The 25,273-nt window shown below is 39.5% G+C and overlaps 2 protein-coding genes across 2 annotated transcripts in view; one reads left to right on the top strand and one right to left on the bottom strand.

Annotated features, from left to right (window-relative positions):
• The window catches only part of LOC116842013 (kynurenine formamidase-like), a 113,576-nt gene that overhangs the window by 28,722 nt on the left and 59,581 nt on the right, over positions 1 to 25,273 (bottom strand). The gene's annotated exons all lie outside the window — the stretch shown is intronic.
• On the top strand, positions 2,772 to 15,097 carry LOC116842012 (innexin inx2). Its single transcript, XM_032810630.1, has one exon. It carries the CDS (start codon positions 3,598 to 3,600, stop codon positions 4,672 to 4,674), a length of 1,077 nt encoding a protein of 358 aa, XP_032666521.1. The 5' UTR covers positions 2,772 to 3,597; the 3' UTR covers positions 4,675 to 15,097.

The raw sequence follows: 25,273 nt of genomic DNA, 5'->3' as shown, positions 1-25,273 counted from the left end.
TCTCTCTCTCTCTCTCTCTCTCTCTCCCTCCCTCTCTCTCTCCCTCCCTCCCCTTCTCTCTCTTTCTCTCTCTCTCTCACTTAATTTTTCATTATCTAAACTATTAATCGTTTTACAATACTATTCAAGAAAATGACTAAACTGATTTAATCTTTTATTACAATAATATAGATAAACTCTTATTAGATTAGATCTTATTAAATTAGTATTGGACTAGCATTTAAACTAGCATCAGATACAAATTAGATAAACTCATTAGAAAAACTATTAGTTTTATTAAACAGTTTGAAACAGTTAAAAAAATTGCTGTTAAGAGAATTCTTGTTTAATACAATATTATATACAACAATTATTTAAATTGATAAGGTACACATTTTATGATTATGTATGTATAATTGTTCCGCTTTAGCTGTTGTATTTCGTCTCTGTAAGTACAACGTCCGCTTTTTTGATCCACCGTGTGCTGTTTTGCGAGATCATTGTGCATTTTCCTCCTCATTCGGAGTAAATGGTGGGAGAGACTCGTTGCAAGCTACGTTTGGGTGAAGATATTATCATTGGGCGAATACACTCACGCTTTGTCACGCAATGTTACGCTTATGAAGAGAAAAACGCTGGTCAGGTTAACACCGTTTTTCACCCGTTTTCATCCGCGAGTCAGAGTTACGTCAGATCGTCAGGACGCGACACGATCCTGTGTCACTGACCGAAAGAAGGAAATGTCGAAGCAACGTGTCATTTTCTTCCCGAGCGACACAACATGACATGACAAAGTTGACGAAGAAACCGGTATCCCGATATGCACGTCATAAGTCGAAATTTTAGCATTACTTTCAACCTGAACTTTCAAATATCTGTATATTTTGAAGGATCAGTATAGGTTTAATTCATATGGAAAATAAAGTCTTACTTAGCGCATTTGAATGACAAAATTGTAATTCCTAAAAAGGAACTCTTGACTAAGCTAGTGAGTTAAATAAAACTAAGAGTACCAAGAAATATTATAATCTCATCTACGAAAGCATCTAAATAGTAGACATGTATGTTTACAACTACAAATACATGCTATGGAATTCAAGATGAGATATTCCATATTGAATTGACGAAGTATTCATAACATCAAACATACATTCTACTATCAGTTTATTAGATTGTGAAATGCTTTTTATAATTATCTAATAAGTAGTTCTGAAATGCAGTTCAACATTTCCTGAGATTCTCGCGATATCAGAGTTGAAATGTGAGTGTGAATAATTACACGAAAAGGAAACACTTCCTTAAATAAATTTTTGTATTGAAGAACATAAATGTTTGACTTTCTTTCAAACATATGTGATTTTCCATATTCAGGATTATAAAAATTTTTTTGTCATAGGTCATTGAACATCTCTCGATATTGGTTATAAAAGCGTGCAAACGAAAACATACAGTTTTATTCCAAAAAGTTATCTTATTCTTCAATCTCTGAAAAAATAACTTAGAAAAAAACTTTCTGTCATTATAATTGTTCTCTCGAGTGGTGTAATTTGTTTTACACATTTTTTCGTATTATCAAAAACAAGTGAAAAATGTAAGATATTCGATTTAAGTAACCTCCCCTCTCTTCCTGTACATGGCTCTAAGAGAATTTTTTAAAACTGAAAGAAAAATATTTTAAGTACAATATTTTTAAAAAGTATATACAGGGTGTCTCACACTCTCCTCCGAGAATTTTGTGGGAACGTAGAATAGGTTGAGATGAACATAAAAGTCCTGTACCGTTTTGCGATATTCGCAATAATTATCGAGATATTAATTGTAGAAAATTTGTGAATGATCCTGCAGGATATGGTAAATGAGTTATAATAGCGACGACTGCCGTCGTGTACTTATTACTTATTTGACTTTAGGTCAAATTGAACAAAAAGTCCTCTACCATTTTGCAAATAATCACATAATTTTTAATTATTAATTAAAGAAGATGAGTGCATTATCACACAAAATCGTGCAATAATCTTCTTTAATTAATAATTAAAAATCTATGTGATTATTTGGAAAATGGTAAAGGACTTTTTGACCTAAAGTATAAGTACACGATGGCAGTCGTCGCTACTATAACTCATTTACCATATTCTGCATGATCAGTTACAAGCTTTTTACAATTAATATTTCGATAATTATTGCGAATATCGCAAAACAGTAGGACTTTTATGTTCACTTCAACCTGTTCTACGTCCCCACAAAATACCCGGAGGAGAGTGTGAGACTCCCTGTATATATAATTTCACCTTTTTATAATGCAAAACCCAATTACAATAAAAAATATCTCGACAAATGTTACTATACCATCTCTCCCACTCCCTCCCTCTCTAATTCAGAAACAATATAAATATAACAAGAAAAATTCAATTGAAACCGATATCAATGCGACTCTGCAAGTGCGTTGTGCCAATACGGAAAGGTTTACCTACGGTCCGACAACTCGCCTTTTTAGTATTCCAAGCCGCTTAAACTTGTCCGTCATAAGGATACAGGGAAAGGACGAGGTTAATCGTGATTAACGCCGATCGGGCAAACCCGCGAGACGGATCCGCTTCTCTCGTCTGCAGAGTCCCACGCTCCCGCGGCATCGGTAGTCCCAGTCGCCATGGTAACAACCATGCGAGGAGCCGTGTCGCGGCGCGCGCGAACGATGGCGCCCGAGGCTCGCCGAGCTCTGCCGAAAGCGGCCGAGCCGGCACGATCGTCGACGGGATAAAGCGCATGCAACGCGCCGACGGGCCTGCCTGGCGCGGAAGAGAGAGAGAGAGAGGAGGACACGGCGACGCTACGAGGGTGCGCGCAGGAGAATAGAGTCTGCGCCGTAGACACGTAAGTGGGGGACGAAGCCTCCCTGCTGCGCGGCAGAAGCAACGAACAGTTCTCGGTCCCCGACCGGCCCGTGAGCCACGAGAGAGACGGAGAGAAGCACGTCCGTGCAGCACTGAGCGCGAGCGAGACGGACAGAACGACTCTTGGTGAGTGAGAGGGAGACCTCAAGAGGGCGAAACGGAGAGAGAGAGAAGTAAGGAAAAGGGAGCAGCTTGTGGAACGCCGTGTCCTCGCGTGCTTGTGTCGCGTCTCGAGCGCAGCCATTACGACAGAGTCGCTCGGTGACGCTCGTAACGCTGAGTAACGCGACGTGTAGCGGCGCGAACGCGAGTACGATATAGTGCGCTATTCTCCAGTGGTGCGCGCGACAACGGTACGTACGCATCGTTGTCGGTCGGTGCGGACAGAGCGCGGCTTCCCGACGGAGGCAACGCACGTGTGTATACGGAAGAACGGGAGAAACGAGAGAGAAAGAGAGAGAGAGTTAACGTGTGTCGCTGACAATCGGCGACTATACAGTGACCCTGTTTGTTGTCGCCGCCGTCTCTTGCGCCTAGGGGTTGGCGTGAGAACTTTTCGCGGCAGTTACTCGACGTTTGTAGCTGCACAGTGAGAGCTGCCGAGGAGAGCACCCGGGATCCACGCGGCTCGACAGGATCCTTCAGTTAAGTTTCACGAACGCGCGCGCTACTAGACGAGAAGAGGTTTTTTGTCCCGTGAAGAGAGGAAGAAGACAACGCATCAGCCATGTTTGACGTATTCGGCTCCGTGAAGGGGCTGCTTAAGCTCGATTCGGTGTGCATCGACAACAATGTGTTCCGGCTGCACTACAAAGCCACCGTGATCACGCTGGTGGCCTTCTCTTTGCTGGTGACCTCGCGACAGTACATCGGCGACCCGATCGACTGCATCGTCGACGACATACCGCTGCACGTGATGGACACCTACTGTTGGATCTACTCGACCTTCACGATCCCCGACCGGACCGGCATCGTCGGCAGAGACATGGTACAGCCGGGAGTAGTCTCGCACGTCGAGGGCAAGGACGAGGTGAAGTACCATAAGTACTACCAGTGGGTCTGCTTCACTCTCTTTTTCCAAGCGATCCTCTTCTATATACCACGCTACCTGTGGAAGAACTGGGAAGGCGGTCGCATCAAGATGCTCGTGCTCGACCTCAACTGCCCGGTCATCAGCGAGGACTGCAAGAGCGACCGGCGCAAGCTGCTGGTGGATTACATCACGACGAACCTGCACATGCAGAACTTCTACGCGTACCGCTTCTTCCTCTGCGAAGTGCTCAATTTCATCAACGTGTTCGGCCAGATCTACTTCATGGACTTCTTCCTGGACGGTGAGTTCACTACCTACGGCTCCGACGTGGTGCGGTTCACGGAGATGGAGCCCGAGGACCGTATCGACCCCATGGCCAAGGTATTCCCGAAAGTCACCAAATGCACCTTCCACAAATACGGTCCATCCGGCACGGTACAGAAGTTCGACGGGCTCTGCGTGCTGCCACTCAACATCGTCAACGAGAAGATCTACGTTTTCCTCTGGTTCTGGTTCATCATCCTCGCGATCTTGAGCGCTCTGAGCCTGGCGTACCGCATGGCCGTGATCATCAGCCCGAAGTTGCGCTACGTGCTGTTGCGTGCGCGCTCGCGTCTCTCACCGCAGGATCAGATGAAGATCATCTCGGACAAGTGCCAGATCGGCGACTGGTTCGTTCTCTACCAGCTCGGCAAGAACATGGACCCGCTGGTCTACAAGCAGCTCATCGCCGACCTCGCGAGCAAGGTGCAGGGCAAGGAGAACGTGTAGCTCGTATCGAACGGGATCAAGAGACAGCAGCAGGATCTCGTGGAGCTCTCTGAAATTCTCCGAGAGGTTCCGAGTCCCTCGATCGAGACGAGACTACCGATCGAGTGAGAGAGAGGGAGAGAGAAAGAGAAAGAGAGAGAGATAGAGAGAGAGGTAGAATGAGAGAATGAAAGACAATGGTAAGATACCGCCGAGAAAGACAAAGAGACACGCCGATGAGCTATCAGGAAAATTACGTCCAGAGAGACGTATCGGCGTCTTTAATTAGACTGGATTGCACCGATGGTCCACATTTTGGCTGTTTTTAAATTAAATAATTCGTAACCTCTTTTTATATTCTAAGAGTCTAACTTTACGATACAGACAGGGAAAGAGAAATCGCGCTCAATCCTAGTTGATCCTCGAGTCGGCTTTGACGCCTCCTTCACGCATTGAACAGTATCCATAGTCGTTGCTCGAAACTTGCCTCAGGTGAGATACTCGAATTTCAATCTTGATCTGTATTAATGGTCGTTACTCGAAACTTGCTTCAGCTGAGAGATGGTCGAATTTCAATTTAGAGTTTGACGTGCGAGTTGTTTCCAACTGAATCGCGATTACGCATGTGTCGCGTATATTGTATGATTTAAAACAAAATATAAAAAAAAAAAACATTCAAATGAAGAAAACTCCAACCGAACTCTAAATTCAGATTTGATTATCGTTTCGTAGGATAAGTTCCAAGTAACGACTATTAAAAATCTTAAATAATCTTAAAGTTAGACGTGAGCTGAATTGTGCGACTACAATCACAATGTCACATCTGTGAAATCAGAATAATCAGAAAGAATTACTCAAACGAAACATTAAAATTTAACTAAGCTTAGACCGACATCCGCCGTGGGACAGGTTCCAAGCCACAACTACTAACACAGGCCATTAAGAACCGCCGGTGTCACAAAGATTAATCGATTGCGCATTAATTCGTCCGGCGATCGCTGATTCAATCGCTTGCGAGCCGCGAGCGAGCGAGCGAGCGAGCGAGCGAGCTGGAGAAAGAGAGAGAAAGAGACTCAGTCAAGTTTAGCGACTCGTCGTAACTCGAGGGAGGCGGATTGAGCGAGAATCCTTGCCTGTCTCTCTCTAGATTGTAGCTAGATAATTATGTAGATTTATTGTACGAGGTGGCTCTTCAAGTTGATCATATCGGCTCAGTCGACGTCGCGTCGGTGCAACCGGGCCTCTCGCGCAGGTTTAGGTAGTTAGGCCAAGATTCTTACGTGTCTCTCGCCGTCCCTCTCATACACGCTTCCATTTTGGCGTCGGGTCGAGACAAAGCGCGCCGTTCCGCTGCCCGTTCTCTCTGTCTCTCCTTGTCTTTCGCATCGGCTTCTCCTCGTCTTCGGATCCTTTCACCCGCGGTGAGTTTCCCATCGATTTTGCGATCGCCCGTTCCACTAGGTTTCTACGTTTGCTCGTCCCCGGGTCTCCTTCTTTTGTCGTTTTACTACCCGTGCGACCCCCCGGGGCCTTCCGAGTCGACCGAGATTCCACCGGACTCCATTGCCGACATTGTCTGTGTGTGTCGTTTGGTTCTCTTCTTATTTTACTTCTGTTTCTCCAAACGAATCTCACGTCTCACGGCATGGCAAGTGAGTGACGAAAGCAGCCTTAGATTTCGGAAGCATTTGTTTCAGCTCGCACGGCTAACGTATATCCCGCACTTTTCGCTATTTAACTTCATTATTTATTCGCACACAGCGTTGTTTCCTTTGCCATGGCCGTTATCGGACATTGAGGTTCTTGCTTCTTCGCAGCCATCTTGATTAATGACGTCAGAAGAGTGGCAGAATGCACACTCGACATTCTTGTAAAATACCTTGAAATAAGATACGTTCACAGAATGACACAATCGCTTAGGCAGATTGTACAGAATAGTCCGAACACTTTTCTTTTGCTTCAACAATCAATAGGTTAGCGTGAAATCAACATGATAATTTATTGCTCGTTAGAGGAAAAGGAGAGTGTTCAGACTACTTTGTAGATCTATTCGATCGATTTCAAATGTCATTTCATGAATATATCCTTTTATCTTACAAGAGTTTCGAACGTATATTTTTTCGCTCGCGATGTCATCGATGAAGAGTTCCGGGAGCAGCCAGGAACTTCAATGGATTAAAATTTATTTGAGCGAAATAATCGGCAAACCAACAGTCAAAATTAAGCAGTCGTCACAGATGCAATTATGAATAATTCGACCGATTGATGAAATTAATCGCTAATCAGTGTATAATCAATCGAATCAAAATCTTACGAATAATTAATTTCACCGGTCGATTAAATTACTCCCGATTACATATAAGACGATTGATTAATTGGACGATCAGTTTGCCGATTACTTGAGTTGGCTAAGATTCTAATCGATCAGTGCTCGATGCCGATCTCAATCTGAGAACATTAATAGGCTTTGTTCCTCCCCGAAACGAGCTTTATATTTCATTTATATAAATTTTCAAGTATTTTTTTCTGAGTGCGCGCGGCGAAGTATCGTTCAGCGTGCCGCGTGCTCGCTCGGCACGCAGCTGTTTTACAGGGTTCACGATTTTCTCACGCAGAAATAGCCTTCGAGTCTGCCTTGAGGGACCAGAGGAACCTTTGTTTCTTGTTCTTATCGTGACTTTGAGCCGAGATACGGAGCTCAACGGATTTTCTCTCGCGCACGCGCTCCCAACGACAACGAGTTCATTCCCTCTTCCCTCCCGACTCGCAATTACGCATGATCAAACAGGATTATTCGTCGTTTATTAGCCGCTTATAACGACCGATTAGGAATCGAGCCTGCAGCGATGTCGCTCTTTCTCTCTCTCCTAATCGCGCGCTTCCTGCGGGACTCCTCCGCAGGCGAAACAATAAAAAGAAGGAAAAAATATCCACTGTTCCGCGAAGCGCTTCGCTGAGCGGCATTCTCGCGAAGTCCCTCCGCAAGGAACGAACTTGTAATACATGCGTGTGTGTATTCGTTCGTTACGCACGGTGGAACGACCTGCCCCGTAGAAATACACGCGAGGAAGAGACGGAGATCGATAAAAAAAAAGGAGAAAACGCGGGGAGGAAGGAGGGAAGGAAACAAAAGGGCGATATATCTAAGGGCGATTTTATTTTTGTTCGTTGATAAGAACGCCAGGAATGTTGTGACGGTACTTTGGATACTTTTACCGTTCGGATCCGACGTATTGCTCAACGAAGAAGAGAGGAGTGGTAAACCTGTGAAAGAGGTTGAGGAGCCGCGAGGTCCACTCCCGGCATTTCCCGGGGCCTTCGTTCGTGGACTTCGACCGTGTGATAAAGCGGGGAACGGCGCTCGTGTTCAGTCTTTATGCTAGCTTTGCTGCCTTCATGTCTTTCTTTCATTTTTTGTTTTGTTTTGTTTTTTTTTTTTCTTTTTTATTTTCGTTCCCCATCGAGCTGAGTGCACGGACGCGTGTCGTCTCCCGAGCCCGACGCGGATTTTCGGATTCGCCATGTCATCGCGATTACCGTGTAATTACTGTGAAAGGTTCGGAACGGCAAGTAGGATCAAATGCCCAATTACTGGTATCCTCTTAGTCATTAAACCTACAGGGAAAAAAACCTGGTTTTTCGTACGACCGGCAATACAGTCGAGCTGTTTACCTGCATTCAATCATTCCGAAAAAGAGAACTTCACGATTAAAACTGTGAACAACCGTCATCGGTCGCGAGAGAAGCCAGGTTTTTCTCGAGTATCAATACAAACACCCAATAATTGGGTATTTTATCCTATTATATCTTCTGTTATCGCGGACTCGCGTCGGTTCTCAGCTTGCGCCATAATTCTTATTTTAGTACCCTCGCGAGATCGCCCCCTCTCTCTTTCTCTTTCTCTTGCATACGCAAGTCTCTGTCTATGCGCGTACGCGAGGAAGAGAATCGCACGCGCCTCCCCCTGCGAATTATCATCTAACTTATCCCTTTTTTCTTCCTTCATACTGTCGATTACATTTTGATTTATGTACGCTATGTATGTTAACTATGTATGCTAGCAAACATCCCGTAGAACTGTATATCGTAAGTTGCTATCATATGTTATAGACAAAACAAATTGTACATGCAATGAGCATACACAGAGAGAGAGAGAGAGAGAGAGAGAGAGAGAGAGAGAGAGAGAGAGAGAGTGTGTATGTGTGTGTGCATCTGTATGTGAGAGGAAGAGGTGAGGTAGACTGTGTGTGTACGTATATATGTGTGCGTGCGCGTACGTGCGTATGTGTATAGGATTATTAATTAACGTGTGAATCCGTCTTCTCTCGTATTTCATTCCAGGCATAAAAGACATGCGCACAATTTTGTACGTAAATAATTCCGGAACGTGGGAGGAGGAGACAAACTCTCCCACCTTCTTAACCTAACATTGCGTATTGTACGTTATCGAAGAAGAGATTCTACTGTATTTTTATATTGTAAAATTAATGTGTCAAAATGGGACCACACTGTAGTTTAAAATTAATGTATCAAGATGGGACGTGGCATAAATATATATTCTTTTCATCGTCTCAATTTCTTTTTTACAATAGAAGTTTATAATAAAAAAGAAATACATGCTGGTGTTTCGAGGGGCCAATCTGTGACGCTATCGCGCAATTTTCTAGTTATTTTCCCTTTTTTTTTCAATATACTAGAGACTGTGCGTACATACTACGAATTGGCGATCAGCGTTGCGTTGCTGCTTTGCGGACCGACGTGTTATGCGTATCCGCACGTGAAATTGTAATTATCATATCGAAGTTGCGTAATCTCGGCAGGCGATAAACCACTCGCTCACTGTTGCGTTTCACCTCGTTCATATCCAACGAACGTTTCTAAGTATCGTCCAGACATGCTGTCTCCCGTGACTTCGTGCGCGAAGTGATAGCCCAGGTTAGAAATGGCTGAAGGTCTCGACTAGAAATTGACCTCATACTGAAAAAAATCACTTGAAAATTGATTTGCAGAATATAAAGTTTACACTTTTGTGAAATTAAATCTATTCCTGTGAATAAAGTTGATCTTCCACGAGTAAATTTTCAAGTATCTTCTTCTCAGCGCATCCTGATCACGGGTTGATCCCAATCAGTCATCTGGTTTGTATAAGATGACTGTACCGGCTCCTAACGAGTCATGCAACGTGGCATGGCCATCAGGGCTTCATTAATAATAGGGATTATTAATAATTAGGACCTTATCAGTAGCTATAGGACTCTATGTCGCTTTGCACAAACCAGCTAACTGCTTGGTGCCAACTCGATCAGGACCATGGGGTGAATTTCTAAGGTGGAGTTGCTGTTGCGCCGGGCCGAGGAGCGAGTGAAAAAGTGCCGTCGCTCGTCGCGTGTTTTCTCTGTCTGCAAGCGGTGCCACGTGTGTCTTACATGCAGGCACGCACAACGTCCCGACATACCGCCGACGTGTTCACATCGAGTGTCGTGTTACTATCGCCGAGACAACGACGCCCCCGACTCGCCCGTGCTGTTCGATAGAAATCAAAACGTGGCGGCTTGTTGCGCGCTAACACCGCCTTGCCAAGTGATAAAATGTCCGCTTCACAAGATCCGCGGGAGTGGGAAGGAAAGAAAGAGAGAGACAAAAGAAAGGAGATCGACCGTACGTGTAATATCCGGGCTGATTTCACGTTAAAGAGGTGATCGTTGCGTTTACGTTCCGACTTTTATTGAGATAACGGTATTCGAGATAGATTGTACAATCGATGAATTGACTTTCTGCAGACCTTCAGTGTGTGCATGTGTGCGTGTTTGAGGGGAGGGAGAGTAATGCCAGTGCTCGAATTACGCGATACCGGAGACTCGCGGGTTTCTCCTCTGTTTTCAAAGGAAAGTAGTGCCAATCGGACTACGATCTTTCGATAACTCGTGTCTTCCTATCTTAATCCTACATATTAATCTGAACACGGAAGTGACATATCGCTAGATTTATACTTTGTAAAAACTTTCATATGAATATAAGTAAAAAGAGACACACACACACACACACACACACACACACACACATATATATATATATATATATATATATATAATACATAAAAAAAATAAATATATAAATAAAACAATGCAATAAATTTATTTAAAGAAAGCAGAGAAAGAAACTCATTTAAACTATAATACAGGGCTCACGTTGAAATAGATTTCTCAGCAAAGAGAGTTTCTCGAACTAGTGTTTTAAAGTAGAAGTACCAATATCTGGATACTAATAACACTGGTATCTAACTCTAAATCTAATTTTTCTCATGTTCTTTGGTTTTTACATACGAATATTGAAACATTGAACATAGAGTATATGTGAGACAGAGTTGCCGAAATCGTATCGCCGTCTCCTAAATCGTACTTTATCGATTTCTTTATTATTATTGAATATGAATGACATTTAAAAATGAGAAGTAAGTAAACAATGAGAAGTATAAACAAAAGATTTCGGATCATATTTTATGCATGTTACAGACATTACAAAAATAAAGCACATATAACTGATAAAGCAACCCTCTATATATATATATATATATATATATATATATATATACACAGTTAGGTACTAATGTTACTAGTGCCCAGGCATACTTTTGTCTCACAAGGGAACATAGGCAACCCGAAAATTCAGAAAATTCTGAGACATTGTGTGCAAGTAGAGTAGTACATCCATAACATAAAACTATTTTTTGTTTCTGCTAAATTTCGATTTAAGGGGGTGAAATCCTCTCGAGAAAACACATTTTTATTTTTAGCGAATATTTCCTAAAATACAAGGCATATGAAAAAATAGTTTATATAAAAGTGATAGAATATTTTGTACTCTTTGCAATGGTGTATTCAAATTTTGCAAAAATGAAAAATTTATGAACCCCCTTTCGCCACTCATTGGTCTCGAGGGGTGGTTTCATTCCCTTAAGTCGAAATTTAGCAAAAACAAAAAATAGTTTTATATTATAGATGTACTACTCTTGCACACAATTCAGAATTTTCTGAATTTTCGGGTTGCCTATGTTCCCTTGTCAGTAACTCGCGGGAAATGGCCCATCTGACTGACGACTGTGAGGCGCGTTTTCAGTTTAGCGATTTCTCGGTACGTAACGCGGGCATTCTCGCGTAAAGAACGCGCGTTGGTTCCGCTTCGGACGTGTTAGCGTGCCTACTTTTGGCGATGAACATGCGGCGAATGTGTATGGACGAATGAGTCGCTCGTATAGCGACGAGAGAGAGAGAGAGAGACACGAAGAAAAATGCGACACGGTCACTATTCGCTTCTTCTTCGCGCCAGGGACATTTCCATGTGAAATTTATGCTCAAAGTAAGACTGCCAGGTAATCGAAAACGCTCTACCGCGTCACTTTTTTAGATATATGTGTGAGATAGAACTAAAAGAAGAAAAACACAAACGCAACGCTGTTGTCCGGTATATCGATATTTATGGTTCGCGTTATTTTCCTCCGACCGGTTTTCCGATTCGTTTCGTCAATGCTCGGAGCGTCAGAGGACGTACAGAAGTCGCATAATATTATTGCTAATGTTTTTTCTTTCTATCTATAATCTACCGTCATAGATTATAGACGTTCTTTCTTGCCTCGCTTGACTTTCGTTCTTTCCACAGCGACAAACTTTGTTCTCAGTCAATGATTTCTCTTTTGCTTGAGCGCTATTTAGAAGTTCAGCCGCGACATTAGCGATATGCGTTATTGCGTCTAATAATAAGTGCCTGGTTAGCGTTAGATATATATTATATATATAAAGCGTATTCTCCCTTCAATAATAGTTAATCGACATTCCGGCGAGACAAGACTGCGATTATTCCCGAGCGAAGAACCAAGCGATTCTTGTCGCACGCGCCACTTTCTCGATTTTGCGAGGTTCACTCTTGCGGATTTCGGCCAGTATTGGAGATTTACAACAAAAATTTTCTTTGACTAAAAGAATCGGCAAATCAGTCGTGAAAATGAGTCTATCGTGTTGTGTATGTAATCACGAGTTATTTAATCGATTGACGAAATCAATTATTAATCAGTTAACTCACAAAGGAGAAAGTTGGGTTGTGTTAACGTGAACTTTGATTGTGATGAAACCAACGCGTTGTGGTTGGAGAAAACGGAGTTTCTCTAGTCCTTAGAAACGCAAATTCGGGTCATAAGAACCGTAGAAATTTTGTCTTTCAATCAAAACGCATTGGTTGGTTCATTCAAATCAAATTTTGCGTTAATAGACCGAAGACCGAGATAAGTTGGTAAAATCAATTGTTTCTACAGTTCTTCAACAGATTTCAGAATCAAGCAAGCAAGGATTTCAAAAATATCTTTGACATGATTAAAAATCTTGCTTGCTTCATTTGTAACTTGTTAGAAAATAGTAGAAATAATCGATTTTGCTAACTAGTCCCAGTCTTTCCTACATCTTTCTTCACATCAATCATATAAAAGTTTGACTAATAATTAATTCCCCCAATCGATGAAATTGTTTGTACTGGATACTTGAAAATTTATTTGTGAGATATAAAATTTATTTCTGTGTGAACGCAAACTTTATATCCCACAAATAGATTTTCATGTATTTTTTTCTCAGTGCAAATGTGACGATCAATTAGTTTCTATTACTGATTTGCCGATTATTGCGGTTGAAGACAATTTTAGTCGATTGATGCGCGACACCGATTTTGAGACGTATCAAAATTTCGTTACGTCTTACCACGTGAATTCTAGGAAAGAAACGGAGAAAGGAGGTAGAAAATGGCGCTTGCGCGCAGTTTTCACGCGAGATCACGTCGGCATCTTGTCGATCGAGATTTCTCGAAGAGCTCTTGGTTGCAATTGGAATCAATATAAAGCGACGAATGAACAGGCGAACGGTGTCGATTAATTTTTTGGGGCTTTCCAGTTCTTCCACGCGACCGAGCCGAGAGGGATGTTACATGCGCGTATTCTCGAGTTGGGGTGACGGCTGTATCGGGGTTATCGGAACTGTATGCCGTACATATCTGGTCTGCATCCTGCCGAGCGTAGATAAGAACACGCGCGCTTCCTCTCGCCCGGTGATTCTGCGCTTCCGATACCGGTGGGCGCATCGTGGTAGATAGAAATGCATCTTTTCGACATTTCTATTTCATGCGCCGTCCGATTTTTTATTCGACAGAAAAGGGAGGGAGGGAGAGAGAAGGCCACATTCACAGATACATGTTCTCGCGTCTACTGCAACAGTGATAAGTTGGAAAAGAGAGAGAAAGATATATATATAAATATAAAAGATAATATGTTTATCGTATATATATATATATATATATATATATATATATATATATATATATATGTAGTATATAATTATATAATATCTAGAGAGAGAGAGAGATACATGTGAGAGATATATGTGCGACTAGTATATAGTATATATTTTCCGAATGTGTCAAAAGAAAGACAAACGCGAGCAGAGCGTCAATCATTCCGACAAGGACGGACGATACATCGTTGCCTTCTTCATGCCTTTAGGATTTGTCCTTCTCTCTCATCGACGATATATTTATGTAAGAATAGCTACGAGTATAGAAGAGACGATATACTATCTGCGATATGACGATTATAGAGATTAAGAGACGCGCACATAGCAGCCGTATAGCGTGTTGTCCGATATCGAGCGACTGAAATCGGCGTGCGAATTTCCGCGAGTTTGACTTCGCCTGTTCCCTTGTAGCTGCGCTTCTATCTTGTAGCTTTTTCCGTTTCCCTATCTCTTTCCACCAAGTGTCCTCTGCTCGACCTGACGTCTGGCTCTCCCAGGTCTTTTATTACGGTACTTCGGTTGGGCGCGATGAACTTGACATTACTCAATTTCCTTTTGTCCACTTCATTTGTGAAGTGCAGGCACGCAATTCGATGCAGCTACGAAGGGCAGGGGGCTCATCACTGTGCCTGGCGAATCACGCGAACACGACGCGCATCCAGAGTTCGAGATACTCGCGCGGAAGTTGCGCCGATTTCGACCATCGCGAATTAAGACGATAACGAGAAAATACACGGCCGAGGAAAGATAATCCAGGGCACCGTGCTTACCGGCACGCATAGAAGAATGAGCAATCGCGGCGTCTCGATGTAGACAAATTTACATTATTATTATTATTATTCTAAAATTAACTTCCCATATATCTCTTCTTCGGCTTATCCGCACCGTTCTTTTGCCGTGTCCTTTGACCGCGCGTGACTCGCGAATATATGCGGCCAGGGAAAACACTGCCCTGCTGAGGTTCGAATGTTATATAAATATATATATATATATATATATATAAATAAATATATATATAAATATAAAACACATATATTTTAATATGAGATGTTTTCCCCTGTGAAGAGTAAACAAACGAATAAGTATCAACAAATAAATATCAACGATCATAAGCAATACGCGCGCTGTTTTGAGGTTCTTTGATAACCCAGTTCCTCCTCCTACTTGATAACTTGCGCAAAGTACACACGCGTGTAGTTTTATAGGTCAATGGTAAGATACGTGGGTGAGAAAGGAAAACTTGTTTGACTGAAATCTCCCCACTGTTCGATTGATTAGAGCAATATGACGCACTGAGAGAAAAATGTATGATATTTGGAACTATAATGGTATAGTAAAAAGATTATAGTTAGGAATATAATTTTTATAGTAAATGTTACCATAATATTTGTAATATTTACAATATAAGCATAGTATAACTGACCCGTGTAAAATTTTTACCAAGAATTATAATTATTTGAAATAAAAAATATAGTAAGGTAGCAAATATTGAATGGTAAGAGGAATTAACTATTTTATATAGTCAATACAATTGGAATATTTGGCAAATATAGGTACATGTAACTATATTCCCAAAAGATGCTTTACCATATATATAGAGTAATAAGATGGTGACTATAAATCTGTGTTCATTCTACTAACTTCATGTTTAGATGAACTATAAATATATGTTTGAGGCCAAAACAAACTATAAAATATAGTGAGATTATAGTTATTCCAACTATTTTTTTCTCTCAGTGCACGATGGCTACCAAGAGCGTGGGTCTTCGGATTACGAATGTGTAGTCATCAGAATTGCTAAGAATTTTTCACCGACTAATTCGGAGTCTCTTCTCTCTCGGAGAAAAATTACAGATTTAACACATCTCGATAGTCAATTTTTTCCAACCCAAGTTACCACGGAATGTTTTGAGATATTTCCTCGCTTATAATTATCATATTAAATGTCAATATCTCGTTTATAATTAGTATATCAAATACCAATAACATCAAGTAGTCAATATGTCAAGTAGTGGATATTGGGGCAGGTTACACGAGATTAGAATTATTCAAACAGCTAATTATTGCGATTGACCATGGGAATAAGAGAGAGAAGCTTTCCTTACATCCTTACGTCAGGAAGAATCCCGTGAATCATATATTTGTTAAAAGTTAATATTACTATTCAGTAGCTGCTCAAAAATTGCATTCTACACTGAAATATTATACTTATAATTAGTGGTTCAATTATACGGAGAAGATATTTTTTATAGTTTTTTCTTCATATAAATTTTTTCAATTTCTATATTTTTAATAGTTTCTAATAGAGATAAACTATCAATAATTTGTGTGTGTGTGTGTGAAGGAAAAAATATTTATATATATTCGTGATGGATAGTAATAATATATTTACTTAAATCTCTTTTGTTTAAGTAGAATAAATAACTGTTTTTATGCAAAATAACTTTCTTTTAAGAAATTATATATTTCCTCATTAAAAAATTTTTTTTCTCAATGTAAAAATATGTATATTAGTGCAAGTAAATATGTTATTAGTATGCATCGAAATAAATTTCACATTTTTTAGATATTTTTTCTCTTAGTATAAAGTCTATCTTGCTAAACAACATAGCAAATTTTGTTAGAAATGGTGTCATGGCTTAAGACGCATGGAAGCCGTTAATTTCATCATTCCAGATGCAGAAGGTTCGATTTGCTTCAGCATACAACGAATTTGTCACAGATTTTACAATGAAGTCCTACTTTCATTGATCATATTTAGTGGAAATATAAAACGGAGCACACGCACACATTGACATGAAAGTGTTTCTACTGAAAATTAATGATTATCGGTGAAATATCCCTTTTACCGATTTAATTATAAACATTTTTACTAATTCGCTTAAAAGCGAAAAGTTATCATGATCAACCTGCCTCGCAGTCGGGGCAAGTTGCCGTGGATAGGTTGACGCCCTACACAATCTATGTGCGTGATCGCACACATAGTACCTTATCGTTCTAAACGTTCGTATCGTCGCGAAATATCCGAGCGATAGCTGCGTACGGCAGGAAGGGGGCTCAAATTCGACATGAATGGTGCACCATGCAAAAGAAAGAGAGAAAGAGCGAGCCGGCGATTAACGGCAGTGGCTATTAACGGCAGCGGTGGCGGCAATAACAGTAATCAAGATGCAAATGATAAGGCAGTCGTAAAGATCGCCGAAGATCGTGCACGGGGGATCGTGCTGAAAGCCGCGTGTCCGATTGGCCGACCCTAATATTAGAAGCGACGTGCCGCGCGCGCGACCTTAGCCGGAACGTGAAGCCGCGCGCGGAGAGCACGGCGGCGATCCTCTACGTGCGCGATTCCTACCTCTCTACCTCTAACCCACCTACCTACGCAGTCGCCGATTTCATTACGCGAACGCGTAGGTGCGTATATTGTCGTAACGAGGGATTCCTCCTTCCCCTCCCCCTCCCTCTGCCGTCCGCTCCGAGCGCGTGTGCCCCTCGTGATTAACGAACCGGTGGAACCGCCGGTGCGCGCGTTACGTCGCGTTACTCGTTCGAGGTCCCGGCACAATTGCCACTCGCTCCCCCGTTGACCGTTGTCTGACGGACGTGATATTGCACTTGAGCGCGCATTAGCGCAAGCTGAATTTTCCCGCGCGCTCGGATTCGCTCGTGGCCGCAGAGACGAGTGGCCGAGGAATCCTCGATCAAATCGCTCGCGAAGGAATCGGGACGCTGGACTTCAGTCGCGTGGATTTCAGTTGATTTAATGTAAAAGTACTGTTTAAGTACTTACTTTAAGTAACTACTGTTTAGAGCTCAAGGGACCAGATCGAGACGTGACGCTCTGAACAAGAGCGTACCTTCGGGAATTAATTTTGCGAAATCAATCATGGGATTTTTTATTATTTACAAAAAATATGTAAATAATAAATAAATATGCAGCACGTGGCCGTACTCACAACTGCAAAAAATATTCCTGCAATCGGCAAGAGAAATAAATATATGGTTCTAGTGACTTTGAAAAAACAAAACAGAAACAAAAAACAAATTTTCATAAATAATATGCACGTGCGCGCGCGCGCGTGTGTGTGTGTGTGTGTAGTTGAAGGAAGAATCTAAACTGTGGAACGAAAGTTACAAAAACAATAGCTATTTAAAAATTGAATATCTAAATTTCGCATCTTTTTGTTATTCATAAATTCATTAGTATAAAGCTAACTCTATGTACGTCTGTCTATTTGTACAATTAATTGTATTTGAAAAGTATTAACAGAGAGCCGATAAAATAAGTTAAGAGATACATAAATATGTGTGTGTGTATCTCGAATTATAATTCTTTACTGATTTTTGGTATTTCATAATTGTTTATCTTTGATAATTCAATTTTAGCTTAAACTTCAGATCTGCTTAACTTAAGTTTAAGGGACCAGACAAATGCTTTGAAATAAGCGTACTTTTGGGAATTAATTTTGCGAAAATGAATCAACCGAATGCTTTGAAATATTGTATATTAATTAAGTAAAAGTAATAAAAAAAAGTAATAATAAAGTAATAAAAGTAATAAAAAGTAATAAGCTGAAAACTTTATGGACAGAATACTGACATTTTTTTGCAAAGTTTACATCGTATTGGTTGTACAGGATTACAAATGCTTTTACGTAATGAAAATACGTACAAAAATAAATAGAAGCATTGTTCAATATGTGACGAAAACGAGAAAAAATTTGAATATAATAATATAAAATCTCAAGCTGTTAGTTAACGTAATATTTGTCTAATCCAAAACTTCCGCAACTTGTACGTATCGAAAGTCTGGATGCTCCAAACAAAAAAAATTTGAAGAACATTGCTGTACCTTCGTATCTAAATTTAGAAGCTTAAAAATATCGGAAAAGTTTGCGGAAAGATTTTTACACATGCGTGATTAGATTTTCTGCTGAATATAATAAGACAAAGTAATATATATTTATGTAAATTCTGTTTATATAACAAATACGAAAAGGAAAGCGTGATTGTGTTAGCAACGATCGCCTTTACGTAATCCACATTTTCAGACATTTTCGTCATTCACTTTAGCATCAATTTACAACTTCTTACTATTCCTCAAATTTTATTTCTGTCGGAGTCCTGTATCTTCTTAATGAGATACGGTGGTAATATTAATCCCGGTTATTGATGATCACTATGGTATTTATTCTACGTGTCGATTCATCATATATTTCGCCACTTACATAATGCCGCGGTTAAATTGCCGATCGTCTTTTAGTCAAATTTTTTTGACAGCAGAAAAGATGTGGGATATTTATTACAGGTTTCTCTTTCGCAAGCGCGAGCGTTTGACTCACCTGCACAAGGCACACAAGACGCTCTACGTTATCGGGAATTATCAAAAGCGCGCGTTTGTATGATATTTATTTTAAGAAGCTTCCATAAACATACGAGATGTAAAGTACATCGTCGGTAATATCCACTCGACTCCGCCTAATGAGTTCCCGCGAGACAGCGAATCGCTCGCAAATTACAGATAAACGTCGACAGGGACGAATCGCCGTGCTTCAGGATTCACGGCCGATGATTCCTCGAACGAGGAAAGAGACGTGTGAGCGACCACGAGCGCCCGAAATAATTCAATCGATCGATCGGCTTCCCACAAATCCACCTCTCCGCAACGACTCTCGACAGTCGAGCCGTTAATCAAAGAGATGACTAAATCACACGTGTAAAAATGAGTACAAATTTCATATTTTCGTATGATAATGCAACATTCTCGATGCAGCAAAAAAAACGTTTTTTATAAAAACGCAAAAAAACACATTGTCGTAAGACAATTTCTGATCAAAATACCATTAATTAAAATGGAACGCTTCCTTGAGAGCACTCGCGCTCTTTAAGATTAACAATGTTGGGCATTAATCGACTGAAATTTTCTTTGACTAAAATAATCGAAAAGTTTTATATAAATTATTTATTTATTTCTAATATATATATTAGACTGTGATCCAGAGGTTACAAATTTGGATCATAGATAACAAGAAAGATTCAGATATAGCTAATAATTTCAATAAAATCCGCATTATATAATAAATTAATATCGCAAGAAATAGAAACTATGAATGATTTTATTTGTCCCTTGATTGAAAAAATGATGTATGACTTGATGAAATTATGTATCTTTGTATACTCAATAGTTAGTTTTCGGCGAATTGAAATGTGTAATATTCTTTTTCTTAAAGGTTCAAGTATCAACAAATAAAGCCTACAGTAACTTAAAAAAAAAACTCAGAAAGGTTATAAATTTTTATGTAAATTCACACGCGTATTTCCATCGTGTTTCTTTCTATATTTGCAATAAAATAAAATAGCTAAGTGAACATTTGCAATTATCTCCCTTTACATAATTATATTTTATATATTTAAAGATACAGTCAGTGGCATAAAAAAATATACGCTGTTTTTTCTACAATACAAAATATTTTTCAAAATTGTGTGTGTAAACACAAGTACGTATATTAATACAGTACAATACATATTAACGTACATTATATGCATTAAAATATATAATACGGCGTCCAGTCTCTTCCATTAATGAACACGCGTTAGCAGCGTCGAAGCATTAACTGTATATTTATATTTCCTAGATTTTTCATTAACATTTTTACAAAAAAAAATGAGGAAGACTCCGGATGTATACTAGATTAAGATGTCCAAATAATGTACGTCATGTAAAGGCTAAATATAAAATATGACTATGATACAATTTATTTATGTGACAAATAAAAAAGTTATCGTTACACGCTGGTTTCGTATGAGAGATTGATGAGTAACACGCGCGAGCGTGTGTGTATGTATGTCTGTGTGTGATATGACGCTGATGACGAGCGAGTTAAGCAACTCAGACGAGATTTCGTCTGACGTGAGATTTCTCGTCACGATCAGGTCCAAACTTAGTGGTCAGATCCGACCCTGGACAGGGGACCCGAATCGGTGCCGCGTCTAGATGAAGTACCGGCCGAGTACCGACGAGGTGGATCGACTCTCTCGTGTACGTGCGCCGCGCAACGTAGACGTCTGAACGTGAACGTTGAACGGGCGAGGACAGACCCTTTCTTTCGAGGACTCGTTCGTTCTGCCGGCGGCTCGACTCGCCGGGGCAATGCCCGGTCAAAGTCCCACCTTCGACGTTCGCCAGGCCTGCCCCCTCGTGCCCCCCGTTGCCCTGGCCGCGTGAGCGCGCGGAGCCACCGCCGCGTGCTCCTCTCCGGGTTGCAGCGGTCACCCTTGGCGTCTTCCTCTTATAGCTTTGCCGTCTTCCTCTTGTAGCTGCGCCGTCTTCCGCGGCCTGCCACGATGTCCGAACTTCTTCTTACGCTGTGCGACGTCCGTGAGAGAGGGACCGTCAAAACCCGGCAGACGGAGACGGCGGAGATGGCTGCGCGCTCGCCGGCGACCCCTATCGCGCCAGCATCTGTAACTCCGGTTCTGAGCACCGGTTCGGAGCGAATCCACGTTGGTCGATCGAAATTTATCGTTATCGTAGAAAGGAACAGCAGTGAAAAGAAGGACTTCGCAACAAATCTGGTAGTTGTTGCTAAATTATTCCGTCAAGCAATGCGGACCAAACATCAAATGATAATTAGGAAATAGCTTAGTTATATAAAGTAAAAACGTGTGTCAGAACCAAACAAAATTTACTTGCTGGAATTATACATTTAGGTCATCAAATTAGATTCTGGAAAGTTAATAGTAAATCTTAGCAGAAAAAAATGAGATGATTTGGTAACAATTATTAAAGCTTGTGCCCGAGATGAAAATTGTTTAAAAGATAAGTTTTTATCTTATCCCAAAAATATTATCGTCCTTTTTAAATTCTATTTTAAGACATGCTGTTCCTTAACATTTACATTTTTTATTTTTTATATCGACTCTTTTTATCGCTTCATATGTGAAATTCCGCCCGTGGTTTCATTCGATTCCTGCACTGAGAGAAAAGACTGGTAATTATAACAAACTGCATTTAGTTATAGAAATTCGTTGAATCCTTAGTATCTAATACTAAATATTATAATAATTACAAAATATTTAATAGATCGGGAGTATGACGTAATTGCATTCACAGTAACATCAATTAAATAATTTAATAATAGTTACTTAATGTTAAATATTTAATATGAAATATATTACAGTTATGAACAGATATTTGATAATTGTTATGAAATTGTTATATCCTATATAATAAAAGATTCAGTAGGTACGAGTTCTATTTTGTTACTAGTATAAGTATGTTTTGTTGCAGCACAACGAAAAATTCATTCATTTGCAGTTATTACATCGTTTCAATATCTATTATTACAGATGGTTGGTTGAACCTACCAAAAATTTTGTAACTATTACAAAATCGCTTATTTTGTTCAACTATTCAATAAGTTTTATTTACCAAATATATTTTGGAAGCAAATAAATTTTACTTCTGTCAAATAAATAATTTATTTTACAGAACTAAATTAATTAATAAATATTGCCATAGCTTTGGCCCGCTATATTTACATCTACCATTTAGTAATAGTAACCAAATTTTAGTAATATTTACTAAATCCTTCTCTCAGTGTGTAGCAATCATCATCTATCTTTTTTAGACTCGCTCACTTAATGCTTTACCTCATAATCGAACAGAAACTGATAAATCCTACAAGCTATGATGATATATCTTTGTACTCACGCTTATAACCTTTCTAATAACTTTTAAGAAACGTGGCATGCCATATTTACTAGTAAATATTGGGTAAAGAACTCAACAATCGATATGTGACAAATATTAATAGGTGATATATATTAATATAAGTAATAATATATTAATATAAGTACAGTTAATAGACACCATAAATATTTCATTAGCTCACACCAATGATAAATATTAATAATTCGATAAATATTAATTTCGTTATTTTACAACAAGACAAACATTAATATTTACCAAATATTTCGTAAAAAAATTGAATGATTTTATAACATTTGTTAAATATCCAATAATAGTCATCAAATACTTAGTAACAGATGTTAAATATTTGGTAGCTATTACTAAAATTTTTAGTTCATTTAACTGTAATTAAAAGTCCTTCGTACATCAAATTTACTATATATTTAGTTATTATTGTCATATTTGATATATTAGTTACTCAAAGTATATTAGTTTACCGAATTTTTACTTAAATTATATAGCTAAATACATATAGTAACAATTACCAGTCTTTTTTTAATGAAGAAGTAATTTAATGAAGGCACAGACAAAATGAGAAGGAAAAGACAATGGCCCGTATTCTGAGTTTTAACGATAAATGAGCCTCTAAAAGTGGCTTATAAGCTTTCTGATTGGCTATGAGTCACTTTTAGAGGCTCATTTATCGTTAAAAGAGAACTCAGAATACGAGCCAATGAGTTCTGAGAAAGAAGATGTTAGTCGCCGCGTTGATATTCGTGAATTGCATAAAAGTACCTGGCTGATGATTAAATAAAGAGATAAATCAACGTTATTCGAGACATGTATACGAAGAGATACGTTAGTGTCTCACGCCAAGTGCACGTGCGAAGCGGAGCACAAGTTACGAGGCTGCATATGCGAACATAGTGATAATATTTCTTTTCTTCGTATATGCTTACGCAAAACCTCTTGTTAATTTCGTAACAACTGAACCGACGAGGTTGTGGGTGGGCTTAATCGATTCTTTGAGATCGTACTGTAAATTGGAACTGCAAATTCAAGGCTTGTATTAATAATTGTTACTTTAAATTTGTTTCAGGTGAGATACTCAGATTTTTATTCAGAGTCAGATCCAAGTTTGTCAGTTGAATTATGATAAACGTGACATTTACATCTGTAGTTGCGATTCAATAGAAAATCTCTCATCTACACTGAGAGAAAAATGTATGATATTTGGAACTATAATGATATAGTAAAAAGATTATAGTTAGGAATATAATTTTTATAGTAAATGTTACCATAATATTTGTAATATTTACAATATAAGCATAGTATAACTGACCCGTGTAAAATTTTTACCAAGAATTATAATTATTTGAAATAAAAAATATAGTAAGGTAGCAAATATTGAATGGTAAGAGGAATTAACTATTTTATATAGTCAATACAATTGGAATATTTGGCAAATATAGGTACATGTAACTATATTCCCAAAAGATGCTTTACCATATATATAGAGTAATAAGATGGTGACTATAAATCTGTGTTCATTCTACTGTAACTTCATGTTTAGATGAACTATAAATATATGTTTGAAGCCAAAACAAACTATAAAATATAGTGAGATTATAGTTATTCCAACTATTTTTTTCTCTCAGTGTAATTCTGAACTGAAATCTGAATATTTGCGTATCTGAGAACCTCACTTGAGACGAGTTTCAAGTAATGACTATTAATACGGGCCTAAATATGTTATATCTAATATGTTATTTTTAAATGCACATTGAGAAAAATCCCTCGGTTATTAGAACAAAAGTATGTTTGTTGTTTGATGATCGTTAGGGAACTATTACCATTGCAAGTCATTTGTCATCGTTTGTCATTTTATTGCTTGAAATAAATTATTGATAAATATACTATTGCTTGAGATACAAGTCAGATTGTAAATAGAAGTATAATTTTAACGTAACTTTCACTATAACATTTTCCCCGTGCACATAATTTAATGAGGCGTGATAGCATCAACGATAAGACTGTCACAACAATTTGTTTTTTATTTTCGGCGATTAGAGAACGAAGAAAATAAATTTTTTTTTGTTTTTTTCAACAGGTTGAGACATTTTCGATCTCCTTTTATCGGCTAATAAAATTCACCAGTCGCACAGCCGCTCCGTTCACATATATACCGTTACATTCAGCGTCACGTGTCCGGGCGACGTGACGGGAACGATTTACGTTTCAAGATTACGATTGCTTGATTGAAAGTTAAAATTAATGCACTTCTAATGCTCCTTCGAAAGATGACAGAGGCATATTATTGCAACGTCATGATAAGACGCGACGTGATGAAAACCCGTGGATTCTTCAAGCAATGTCTGCGTGACTCAAAGTCCACACTGTGGATTCTTGAAATGATTAGTGAGCCGAGGTTCTCACCGCCCTGTGATGTCCTCGAGCTCGCGGCATCAGGTATACATGTGAGAGAGAGAGATAGGGATGAGAAAGAGGCGGGGGAAAGCGGGAAGAGAGGAGGGAGAGGAAGAGAGAGAGAAAGGGGTGGGGAGGAGAGAGAGAGAGAGAGAGAGAGAGAGAGAGAGAGAGAGAG

Source organism: Odontomachus brunneus, unplaced genomic scaffold, assembly GCF_010583005.1.
Source record: "Odontomachus brunneus isolate Ranch 3 - 2012 unplaced genomic scaffold, Obru_v1 Obru_scaffold_020, whole genome shotgun sequence".
Taxonomy (NCBI): Eukaryota; Metazoa; Arthropoda; class Insecta; order Hymenoptera; family Formicidae; genus Odontomachus; species Odontomachus brunneus.
Note: the sequence above shows the minus strand (reverse complement) of the source record. Positions and strands in the feature narration are given on the sequence as shown.